Source organism: Symphalangus syndactylus, chromosome 20 (genome assembly GCF_028878055.3).
Source record: "Symphalangus syndactylus isolate Jambi chromosome 20, NHGRI_mSymSyn1-v2.1_pri, whole genome shotgun sequence".
NCBI classification, from domain to species: domain Eukaryota; kingdom Metazoa; phylum Chordata; class Mammalia; order Primates; family Hylobatidae; genus Symphalangus; species Symphalangus syndactylus.
In genome coordinates, this window is record NC_072442.2 from 64,521,927 (window position 1) to 64,534,733 (window position 12,807).

The 12,807-nt window shown below is 44.2% G+C and overlaps 1 protein-coding gene across 3 annotated transcripts in view; it reads left to right on the forward strand.

Moving 5' to 3' along the window:
- The window catches only part of NCBP3 (nuclear cap binding subunit 3), a 44,174-nt gene that overhangs the window by 8,805 nt on the left and 22,562 nt on the right, over positions 1–12,807 (forward strand). For all 3 annotated transcript variants that reach the window (XR_010118312.1, XM_055256164.2, XM_055256166.2), the window contains exons 4-6: positions 8,751–8,876; positions 11,877–12,005; positions 12,233–12,309. Coding sequence is in view for 2 of the 3 variants with exons in the window: in XM_055256164.2 (XP_055112139.1) it covers positions 8,751–8,876; positions 11,877–12,005; positions 12,233–12,309 (332 nt within the window). In the remaining variant the exon portion in view is untranslated. The remainder of the gene's footprint in view (positions 1–8,750; positions 8,877–11,876; positions 12,006–12,232; positions 12,310–12,807) is intronic.

Consider the following 12,807-nt stretch of genomic DNA (forward strand, 5'->3'; position numbering starts at 1 on the left):
TTGTTTTTTTTTTGAGACAGAGTCTTGCTCTGTTGCCCAGGCTGGAGTGCAGTGGCGCAATCTTGGCTCACTGCAACCTCTGCCTCCTGGGTTCAAGTGATTCTCCTGCCCCAGCCTCCCGAGTAGCTGGGACTACAGGCGCGTGCCACCACACCCAGCTAATTTTTTGTATTTTTTAGTAGAGACAGGGTTTCGATCTCCTGACCTCGTGATCCACCCGCCTCGGCCTCCCAAAGTGTTGGAATTACCGGTGTGAGCCACTGCCCAGCCTTTTTTTTTTTTCCTCTCTGTCGCCCAGGCTGGAGTGCAATGGCGTGATCCCGGCTCACTGCAACCTCTGCCGCCCAGGTTCAAGCGATTCTCCTGCTTCAGCCTCCTGAGTAGCTAGGATTACAGGCACCTGCCACCGTGCCCAGCTAATTTTTGTAGTTTTAGTAGAGATGGGGTTTCACCATCTTGGCCAGGCTGGGCTTGAACTCCTGACCTTGTGATCCACCCGCCTCGGCCTCCCAAACTGCTGGGATTACAGGTGTGAGCCACTGCGCCTGGCTGATAGTTACTCTTTTTATATCTTCTCAGGTAATTTATTTATTTATTTATTTTTTTGAGAAGGAGTCTTGCTCTGTCGCCCAGGCTAGAGTGCAGTGGCACGATCTCGGCTGACTGCAACCTCCGCCTCCCGGATTCAAGTGATTCCCCTGCCTCAGCCTCCCAAGTAGCTGGGACTACATGCGCACACCACCATGCCCAACTAATTTTTTGTATTTAATAAGAGACAGGTTTTCACCATGTTGGCCAGGCTGGTCTTGATCTCCTGACCTCGTGATCCACCCGCCTCGGCCTCCCAAAGTGCTGGCGTTACAGGTGTGAGCCACCGTGCCCGGCCATCTTTTCAGGTACTTTTAATGTGCAGACAGGATTGAGAACCATTGGTTTCATGGTTACGAGCATGAGCTCTGAAGCCCAGTTACCTGGAGTCAAATCTTAACTTGTTACTTTCTAGCTCTGTGGCCTCAGGCAAGTTATTTAGCCTCTAAAAATTTCAGTTTCCTTATCTGGAAAGGCAGATGACAGGGATTTTTTTTTTTTTTTTTTTTTTTGAGAGCCGGAGTCTCACTCTGTTGCCTAGGCTGGAGTGCAGTGGCGCAGTCTCGGCTCACTACAACCTCCGCCTGCTAGGTTCAAATGATTCTCCTGCCTCAGCTTCCCGAGTAGCTGGGATTACAGGCACCTGCCACCACGGCCAGCCAATTTTTATATTTTTAGTAGAGACGGGGTTTCACCACGTTGGCCAGGCTGGTCTCGAACTCCTGACCTTGTGATTCACCCACCTTGGCCTCCCAAAGTGCTGGGAATACAGGCATGAGCCACTGTGCCCGGCCAATGACAGAAATTCTTATAGGGCTGCTGGGAGACTCTAACAAAATGTTACAGTCCGTAGAGTGGCGCTTGGCACATGGCGGGTGCCCAGTTAATGTTACTTATTATCATCATCTGGTATTCTCCATCTTCCCAGCTGTCATTTAAGTGACCTAGCTTCTTGGGCGAGTGAGGAAATTGGAATAAGCATGTTGACTCCTGCATCCACACTAGGCGTCAAGTTCAAGTTATTTGTTATTAATACCAACAACAATAATAAAAGATAACGTTTGTTAAGTGCTTACTATGTGCCAGTCGCTCTGCTGTGTAATTAACTTATCCTTTCAACAGCCCTGTGAGGAGAAGGTGTTGATTATTTCCATTTCACTGAGGAGAAAATTAAGGTGCTGAGAGGTTGGGAAACTTGCTCATAGTCCCACAGCTGTGTAAGTAGCAAGGCTGAGGTTCAAAGGCTGATCTGACTGAAACCTGTGCTCCTAACTGCTCTGCCAGCATTCAAACAGTTTGGGATGTGATACACTAGACTATTCTGCATCAAGAGTGACTTGCTACATTTGAATGATTCAGTGTCAAAAAGCTTCAGTCACTTTATGCCGAAGATTCAAACTTTCATGGTTGGAAGAGACCGCAGAGGTCATCTAGGTTAACCTTCTGCCCAGCCCTGCAGGCCTTTTGGCAAACTTCCTAATGGTCTTTTGGCGGCTGCCTGAATGTTTCTTAAGTGATGGTGTGAGAACTATTTATGAGGCAGGCAACTTTATTTTTGGATACTTATTTGTGTTGAGCATTGCCTTCTAGTAATTTCTGTCTGTCAGTTACCGTGTGACTGTGAGGTTCTTTCATACAGTAGCCCTTCGGGTGGTGGAAGCACAGGCTTGCTGCCCACAGTAGCCCTTCGGGTGGTGGAAGCACAGGCTTGCTGCCCATTCGCTCAGCGTGGCTTCATGTGTCGCGACTTTCTGGTCTCCCTTCTCTAAACACTTTGCTGTTGCTGAATGTTCTTCCTGAGGCGAGATATGGGTTCCAGTTATGGTTGGATTCCCGAGAGAATGGCAGGACTGTTCCTCAGCGTTGTCTCTGTCTCAGCCACTTCAGTGTTGCACTCATCCTATATGCAGCCAAGGCACTCTGGTCTTCTTCCCAGGAATTGTGCCTGTCAGAACAGCCTTTCTCATCATGTACTTGAGGCACTTTTTTTTTTTTTTTTGAGACGGAGTCTCGCTCTGTCACCCAGGCTGGAGTGCAGTGGCACAATCTCGGCTCACTGCAAGCTCCGCCTCCCAGGTTCACGCCATTCTTCTGCCTCAGCCTCTCCGAGTAGCTGGGACTACAGGCGCCCGCCACCACGCCCGGCTAATTTTTTGTATTTTTAGTAGAGACGGGGTTTCACTGTGGTCTCGATCTCCTGACCTCGTGATCCGCCCGCCTCGGCCTCCCGAAAGTGCTGGGATTACAAGCATGAGCCACCGCGCCTGGCCTGAGGCACTTTTTTTAAAAAATTGCTTTTAAATGTATTCCTATTAAATTACATCTTGTTGATTTCAAACCTCTGCTTTCAGTCTGTTGAATACATTTTCATCAAAACTCTACCTTTCAGTTCCTGGCTCTACTCCTCAGCTTCTTGCTCTCCATTGTGTACGCGCGGCTTCTGTTTCTTCATCCAGTGGTTGGTGAAGGGTGGGCAGTGTCTTCCAGTATCATGAGTCTTATTCTATTACCATAAGGCCCACAGTTCATGTTACTGTCGTGAGGAACTGGATTACATGCCTTAATGAACTTGAAATAGAGCACCATCTATGTATTCTCTCAATTTCTTGACCTGGAAACCCTACCAAAAAGAAATGAGGTTAGTGTGGCTTTCTTCTTCTTTTTGTTTTTGTTTTTGTTGTTGTTGTTGTTTTATCCACAGGCTTGGAGCTTGCTTCTTACGGAACTGTTGTCGTTTCCTGTGGGAAAGATTTGGTTATTTATTTATTTATTTATTTTTTAGAGACGGGTCTCACTGTGTTGCCCAGGGTGGTCTTGAACTGGATTCAAGTGATCCTCCCGTCTTAGCCTCCCAAAGCACTGGGATTACAGGCATGAGCCACAACGCCTGGCTAATTTTGTATTTTTAATAGAGACGAGGTTTCTCCGTGTTGGTCAGGCTGGTCTTGAACTCCCAACCTCGGGTGATCTGCCCACCTCGGCCTTCCAAAGTGTTGGGATTACAGGTGTGAGCCACCGCGCCCAGCCTGCTGTCAGCATTTTTGATGAGCCTGTTCTCTCTGGACTCTAATCTTTTCTTCATTAGCTCTTTTACAAACAGTTCATGCTCACCAAAGAAAATTTGGAACATAGAACAGTAAGAAAAGTTGCCTACAGTCTACCATCCAAACCCAGTCATTGTCAACATTCTGTGTGTCTCCTTCTAATCTCTTATGGCCGTGAACTTTTGTTTTTCTTCTTTGTAGTCACACTGCTTTTTTTCCATTCCTGGACAGTCTACGGTCAGCATTTCCATGTTACTGTATAGCCTGGCATTAGTCGTTCAGATTCGTGCCATTCTCATTGTAATCTGTCTCTCTCCTACATGTGTGCCTTGGCGAGTTATGCTCACCTAAAATTCGCTACCTTCTCTTTTCTAGGGAACCCCAGGAAATCCTTATTAGTGACTGGCAGTGCAATCGTGAACAGAGGCCTAAATGCGGATAAGGTTTATTGAGTCCAGGGGCCTTCTCGGTTCTTGGAATTAAAAGCCATGACTTTGGAACAGAAAGAGCCTAAGGGAAGTAAAGAGATGGTTTCCTAGAAGGCAGCAGAAAGCAAGGAGAGCCCCGAGTGATAGTAGAGGAAACAGACTGAGGATTAGGGAGAAAACATCGGGAAGACTTGTTGATCTGACAAAATAATTAATTTTAAATGAGACTAGCATAGAAAACAAAGACCAAAAAATGACAAAAATAATTATCAAGGGCATCATAACATTGTTCTAACATTACAACATTAAAAAAAAACCTACAGGTGAAGAAATACTTTAAAAGCAAACAGGAAAGAGTGTAAGGAACAAAATTTCTGGCCTCAGATGTCTTTTAAAAAAAAAAAAAACTGAGAAGGTCTCACTGTGTTGCCCAGGCTGGTCTCAAACTCTTGGGCTCAAGCAATCCTCTCATTTCGGCCTCCCAAGGTGCTGGGATTACGGGCATGAGCCACTGCACCCAGCCTCACATGTCTATTTTAATTTAGGGAAAGTCGTACACATCAAAACTTGGGCAATGGATAATCCTGTTCAAAAGAAGCGGGTAAAGATACAAAGAACAAAAAAAGAGAGAGATGCAGGCGCTGGGTGCAGTGGTGCACGCCTGTAATCCAGCACTTTGGGAGACCGAGACAGACAGATCACTTGAAGTCAGGAATTCAAGACCAGCCTGGGCAGCATGGTGAAACCCCATCTCTGCAAAAAATAAAAAAATTTGCTGAGCATGGTGTTTTTTTCTTTTGAAACAAGGTCTTACTCTGTTGCCCAGGCTGGAGTGCAGTTGTGCGATCATGGCTCATTGCAGCCTCAACCTCCTGCACTCAGGCGATCCTACCACCTCAGCCTCCTGAGTACCTTGGACTATAGCTGTACACCACCACACTCAGCTAATTTTTAAAATTTTTTGTAGAGATGGGGTCTCCCTATGTTACCCAGGCTGGCCTCTCGAACTCCTGGGCTCAAGCAGTCCTCCCACCTCAGCCTCCCAAAGTGCTGGGATTACACGCGTGAGCCACCATGCCCACCTGGATTCATAAATCTTCATGGTATCTTTATCTTTTTAAATCTGGGATGTCAGGAAAGCACTCAACTGAGTTAGTCTGGCCACACTCACATGGGCTCCTGTTAAACCCATCTCTTAACTCTTTGAGATTTAGAATTATTATGTGTTTAAAATTATTAAACACATTTTTTGTTTGTAAAATTTTTTTTGTTTTTAATAGAAGTAATAGCATATATCTGCAGAAGAAGGATGGGCTAAAAAAAATTTTAAATTTTGTTAATAGCATGTAAAAACATGCTTGGTAGTAATGGACATTAAATTCTTTTTTTCTTTTTATTTTTTATTTTATTTTATTTTATTTTGAGATGGCGTCTCGCTCTGTCGCCCAGGCTGGAGTGCAGTAGTGTGATCTCGGCTCACTGCAACCTCCGCCTTCTGGGTTCATGCCATTCTCCTGCCTCAGCCTCCTGAGTAGCTGGGACTACAGGTGCCCGCCACCACAACTGGCTAATTTTTTTGTATTTTTAGTAGAGACAGGGTTTCACCGTGTTAGTCAGGATGGTCTCGATCTCCTGACCTCGTGATCCGCCCACCTTGGCCTCCCAAAGTGCTGGGATTATAGGCGTGAGCCACCGCACCCGGCCATTAAATTCTTTTTTACATTTTTTTTATTTTAATTTTTGTGGGTACATAGTAGGTGGGTATATTTATGGGGTACATGAGATGTTTTGATACAGGCATGTGACGTGAAATAAGCACATCATGGAGAATGGGGTATCCATCCTCTCAAGCTTTCTTTTTTTTTTTTTTTTTTTTTTTTTGTGATGGAGTCTTGCCCTGTCGCCCAGGCTGGAGTGCAGTGGCACAATCTCGGCTCACTGCAACCTCTGCCTCCCAGATTTGAGTGATTATCCTGCCTCAGCCTCCCAAGTAGCTGGGATTATAGGCACATGCCACCACACATGGCTAATTTTTGTATTTTTAGTAGAGACGGGGTTTCCTCATGTTGTCCAGGCTGATCCCGAACTCCTGACATCAAGTGATCCACCCACCTTGGCCTCCCAAAGTGCTGGGATTACGGGCATAAGCCACTGTGCCCGGCCCCCTCAAGCTTTTGTCTTTTTGAGTTACAAACAGTCCAATTACACTCTGTTATTTTAAAATTTACAATTAAATTATTATTGACTGTAGTCACCCTACTGTGCTATTAAACAGTAGATCTTATTCATTCTTTCTATTTTTTATGGACCCATGAACCATTCCCTTGACAGAATTGCTTCAGAGAAGGAAGGGAAAGAAGGGATGTGGAGAGGTAATATGGGCCCCAGTTTCATATGTCATGTTTTGTGTGCCTGAGATCTTATAAGGAATTAAGCATAAAGCTAGGTAGTAGATATGTAGATATTTTAAATTTACTTTTTCTTTTTTTTTTTTTTGAGATGGAGTCTTGCTCTGTCGCCAGGGTGGAGTGCAGTGGTGCGATTTCGGCTCACTGCAAGCTCCACCTTCCAGGTTCACGCCATTCTCCTGCCTCAGCCTCCTAAGTAGCTGGGACTACAGGCATGTGCCATAATGTCCGGCTAATTTTTGTATTTTTAGTAGATGCAGGGTTTCACCTTGTTGGCCAGATGGTCTCGACCTCTTGACCTCGTGATCTGCCCACCTCCGCCTCCCAAAGTGCTGGGATTATAGGCATGAGCCACTGCGCCCGACCTTAAGTTTATTTTTTATTGATATATTTACATATTTTGCAATTAAGATGAAAGGAGATAATGTACGTAAAATATGTAGTAAAAAAAGCCGGGTACGGTGGCTCATGCCTGTAATCCCAGCACTTTGGGAGGCCGAGGCAGACAGATCACCTGAGGTCGGGAGTTCGAGACCAGCCTGACCACCATGGAGAACCCTCGTTTCTACTAAAAATACAAAATTAGCCTGGCGTGGTGGCGCATGCCTGTAATCCCAGCTACTCGGGAGGCTTCGACGGGAGAATAGCTTGAACCCGGGAGGCGGAGGTTGCAGTGAGCCAAGATCGCACCATTGCACTCCAGCCTGGGCAACAAGAGTGAAACTCCATCTCAAAAAAAAAAAAAAAAAAAAGTACGCAATTGGCTGGGTGCTGTGGCTCACACCTGTAATCCCAGCACTTTGGGAGTCCAAGGCGGGTGGATCACGAGGGCAAGGGATGGAGACCATGCTGACCAACATGGTGAAACCCCACCTCTTAAAAATACAAAATTAGCCGGGTGTGGTGGTGTGTGCCTGTAGTCCCAGCTACTGGGGAGGCTGAGGCAGGAGAATCACTTGAACCCGGAAGGCGGAGGGAGGGTGCAGTGAGCCGAGATTGTGCCACTGCACTCCAGCCTGGCGACAGAGCGAGACTCCATCTCAAAAAACAAAAAAAGTATGCAGTCATGATAAGGCGAAGTTTCTTTTTTGACCATAGCGTTCAACCTTTCTGCCTCCTCAGAAGTAACAGCAGTTATTAGTGTGACTCATACTGGCCTTTTCTAAGTGTCTGTGTACATAAATATGTACCCTTAGTAAATGTCTGGTATTGTTTAATGTCATCACCTTGCATGTAATTTTTTACGACTTGTTTTTTCACTCTGTGATGCATCTTAGTATCTTTCTGTGGTATATAATTATCTCATTTTTCACCACATAATATTTTATAATGTGGATAAAGCATAATTTATTACCCTGGTAACTACTGGGTTATTAGAAATAGTGCCTTAGCAAACATCTTCGTGTGAGCTACTTTGTGAACCCACATGTATGTGTTTGTTTAGGGTCAATACTGAGGAATAGAATTCCTAGATCTGTAGGGCATGTGCAAAATTACGTTTTTAATAGACCCTTCCAGTTTGCCCTTCAGAGTGACAATGCCCACCAGCCGGGGAAGTAACTCTTTCCCCTACTTACTGCCAACATTTCACACTAAAAGATGTAAGATATCTCGATTCAAGTACCAGAGACGCAGGAGAAATAAGATGTAAAATCTGGTCCGTGAAAACTGGTATCTTCTTGTTTTCATGTGCATGTTAATGATTGGTAATGAAGTCAACCCATCTCCTCATATATTTATTGGCCTTTTGTATTTCCTTCTATGTAAATTGCTTACTCATGTCCTTTGCCCATCTTATTTTGGGTTGTCTTTTTTTTCTTAATTGACTTGTAGGATCTCTTTAGTTTCATGGTTTGACATAGTCACGGGCAGCATCTCTTCTCGTTCAGAATTGTCTCCACTACTGCACGTTTTTCTTTAACATACGTTTAAAAATTTTGGAATCAGCTGGTTAACTTCAACAAATACTCCTGTTGAGCTTGATAGTGCTCTGATTGCTACAGATTAATGTGGGGAGAGGTATCACATATTTTATCAACACCCTTTGTTTAATCTTTCTGAGCCTGATACGCCTGTTCTGAATTAATGCTGTCGTTGAGTGATAAAAATTAAGATAGTTTACTTTACTGTTATGTCTCGTGCTCTTTTGAAATAATTGTAGTTTCTCTCAGCATGTTTCTTTCTAAACTCGTGTTGTCTGAACTGTTAGGAAGGAGTGCGGATGGGACGTGCAGTTGCGGGCAGGAAAATTCTATCATCTTTTCTGTGTCTTGTCTTTCTAGCAATCCCCAAGGTGAGACTGGAGACAATCTATATTTGCGGAGTAGATGAGATGAGCACCCAAGATGTCTTTTCCTATTTTAAAGAATATCCTCCAGCTCACATCGAATGGTTGGATGATACCTCCTGTAAGTACACCTGAGTTTCCTGTGAATATGCTTTTGCTGATGATTTTTCAAGAGTTCTTGCCATCAGAGATGGTGAATGATTCTGGCCCATACTATTTGTTTATGCCTAACTTCTGTTAGTCCAGGAGAGAAAAAATTGTCGAGCAGTGAAACCCAGCATGTCCTTACCAGTCTGCCAGCTCATACCCCATAGTATCCCACGTCAGCTGAGAGGTGGTGGCCAGGGCTCTAGGAGGTGGGTTACTGGCATCTGAATCTGCCGTTCTTGATTGAGGCCTCTTTAACCCTCACCTTTTCCCAATAAAGGAGAGGATCCAACTGCATAGACTTGGGGCTGCATTTTCAGAGCCTTGGACTTTGTCGTTACTGCCTTCTGTACCGTTACTCAGAGGGCTGACTCTGCCTGTGTCTCTGACCTAGAGATAGACCAGAATAGACACTGGACAGAGTGTCATTCTGAATAGACAGAATGACCTAGAGCTAAACACTCGACTAGACCTCTCATTTCTGCCTGCCTTGAACTGTGTGTTCTAGAATGTCATCTGCTTGCCCTAACCCATGAGCTTTCCAACTTGTGGGCCAACTGTAATTTTTAACTTGCCTGCTTACTGTAAGTCTGGCCTGACCTCTTGTTACTGCTTTGCTGGCTTCTTGTCTTGACTCACTTCTAATCTGGCTTTACTTGCTGCCAGCTGGCTGACCTGCTAGGTGGCACCCTAGATGGCAGCCTGGTTTTCTTAGCTGCTATCGTAGGAAGATGTTTTCATTGAAAGACAAACATGACTGAGTGAAACATTTTTCTCCTTTTTTCTTTCTGTTTAACTTACACTATCCAAATCAGGAATTGGCAAACTTTTTTCTTTAAAGGGCTGGAATGCAGATATTTGAGGCTTTGTAGGCTTAACAGTCTCTGTCACATCTACTCAGCTCTGCTGTGATAGCATGAAAGCAACTATAAATAATACATAAACTATGAGTCTGGCTGTTTTCCGGTAGAATTTTATTTACAAAAACAGGCGGTAGGCCGGGCACAGTGGCTCACGCCTGTAATCCCAGCACTTTGGGAGGCCAAGGCAGGAGGATCACTTGAGATCAGGAGTTCAAGACCAGCCTGGCCAACATGGCAAAACCCCGTCTCTACTAAAAATACAAAAATTAGCCTGGTGTGGTGATGCACACCTGTAATCCCAGCTATTCAGGAGGCTGAGGCAGGAGAATTGCTTGAATCCGGGAGACAGAGGCAGCAGTGAGCCAAGAAAGTGCCACTATACTTCAGCCTGGGCAACAGAGTGAGACTCCATCTCAAAAAGAAAAAGAAAAAAAACAAAAACAAAAACAGGTGGTAGATATGTGTAGTTTATTGTACATTAATTATACCTAAATAAAGCTGGTACAAATGTAAATAACAGGTGGTGGGCTAGATTTTGTTTGCGGGTTATAGTTTACTAACCCTGATTTAAGTCATTAAAACTGTGGCTAAGGTATATTAGAACTGGGGGGACTCTCAGAATGATGTAGTTCACCTATCTTGTATTATTTATCAGAATGTGAGAAACAGAGGAGGGAACAGATTTGCCTAAGGGCACATGGCACATTAGTAACAGAAGTGAGAGCCTCAGACTTTCATTTCCCAAACTGAGGTACAGGGGACATATAATTTTGGGAAATACTCTTTTAAACAGAGTTAAAGAGGTTTATTTTCTATAAGATTTCTCAAAGCCCGTTTGTTGCTAAATTATCTTCCTTAAAGGGGCACATTAAATTAGTTGCTACAAAGCCAACTGGCTGTCATGCCTCCATTCTACATACCCCAGGGATGCCTTCATCACCCACATTTCCCAATGGGAATGATGAAGGGGGAATTCGTTTAGTATGTCCTGACAAGGAACAGCAAAGGGCTTCCCTGTAGGGGGCGGTAGCGTAAAGGACAGTCCAAACTTATTTGACAGTTATCAAGAACTGCTAATACTTACATATTAAATGTTTAACTACCTGTGTTCTCTTCCAAGTAGTTTTAATATAACAACTCTTTTTCATGGAATACTTAAGTTATTTTGTGGAACCCAGTTTGGAAATGCAGCTCTAGGCTAATTTCATCAGAGAGGTTTTACTACCCTTTTCTTTCTTTTCCTTTCCCTTCCCTCTTTTCCCTTCCCCCTTCCCTCTTCCCCCTTCCCCCTTCCCCTTTCCCCCTTCCCTCCCCCCTTCCCTTTTCTTTTTTTCTTGACAAGGTCTCACTCTGTCGCCCAGGCTGGAGTGCAGTGTCGTCATCTTGGCTCACTGCAAGCTACGCCTCCCAGGTTCATGCCATTCTGCCTCAGCCTCCCGAGTAGCTGGGACCACAGGTGCCCACCACCACGTCTGGCTAATTTTTTGTATTTTTAGTAGAGATGGGGTTTCACCGTGTTAGCCAGGATGGCCTCGATCTCCTGACCTCGTGATCCGCCCGGCTCAGCCTCCCAAAGTGCTTTCTCTCTCTCTCTCTCTTTCTCTCGCTCTCTTTCATCTCTCTCTCTGTCTCCTTCCTTCCTTCTCTCTTTCTCTTTCTGTCTTTCTTTTTTATTTATTTTTAACTTTTCATTTCTTTTGAGACAATCTCACCCTGTTACCCAGGCTGGAGTGCAGTGGTGTGACCTTGGCACACTGCAGCCTTAATATCCTGGGCTCAATCCATCCTCCCACCTCAGCCTCCCAAGTAGCTGGGACTACAGGCTCATGCTACCATGGCTTTTGTATTTTTTGTAGAGACAGGGTGTCACTATGTTGCCCAGGATGATCTCAATCTAGGCGAGTCTCCTGCCTTGGCCTCCCAAAGTACTGGGGCTACAGGCATGAGTCACCATGCCTGGCCTATATTTCTTTTCGTTAGTTGGTTTGTATATTTACTGATGATTATCTGTTGCTGGATGAGGCTGTAGTGATGAATGCGATGCAGAATCTGCTCTCAAGAAGCTTACCATTTGCATGCCATGTAATGTCTTGTTTTACATTTTATTTTAGGTAATGTAGTTTGGCTGGATGAAATGACAGCCACACGAGCACTTATCAATATGAGCTCTCTGCCTGCACAGGATAAGATAAGAAGCAGGGATGCCAGTGAGGACAAGTCAGCTGAGAAGAGGAAAAAAGGTAACTGAACACAAAGGAGGGAACTGGGGTCTGAAAGTCCTCTTCTTTACACAGAGCTCTATATAGCATCTCATCACCAAGTGTTTCTGAACTAATCTGTGATGCTTGAGATCATCAGGAAATAGGAGAAAATACTGGACTTTTAAAATTATATGATAGTTCATCCTGTATCTCATTATATGAAATATTTTATCTTGTTTCATCTTGTCCTTCACATTCCATTTTAGACAAGCAGGAAGACAGTTCAGATGATGATGAAGCTGAAGAAGGAGAGGTTGAAGATGAGAACTCAAGTGATGTAGAGGTTAGTAATAGGGGAAAGACAGATGTAAAGTTATTGTAAAAAATTGCTTACTGTCTTTTTAAATGAAGCTTAAAGACTTAGTTGTGTTTTTTCTCTAGCTTTCACCATTAGACCTTCTGAGGGTGCACCAGGCTCTTGTCCTTTAAGTTCGTGTGGATATAGCGATTCACCTTGAAATCTTAGAACAGTACTCATGCTTCTACAAAAAAAGAAAATAGTTTTATTGAGAAGTACTTTGAAGTGTTATCTAATCGGTAAAATGAAGAAACAGCAAGTAATGGCATACTTCCTAATGGATTATGTACTATTGTTAAAAATATTAACATGCATTCATTTAAAAAATATTTACTGAGTACCTATTATATACCATATTCTAAGTGCTAGGGATATAGCTTCAAGCAAAACAAAGTCCTGGCCCTCTCGGAGCCTGCATTCTAGCAGGGAGTGCAGAGGATACGCTGATGCACAGATACCTCATACTGTGTCAGGTGGCGATGA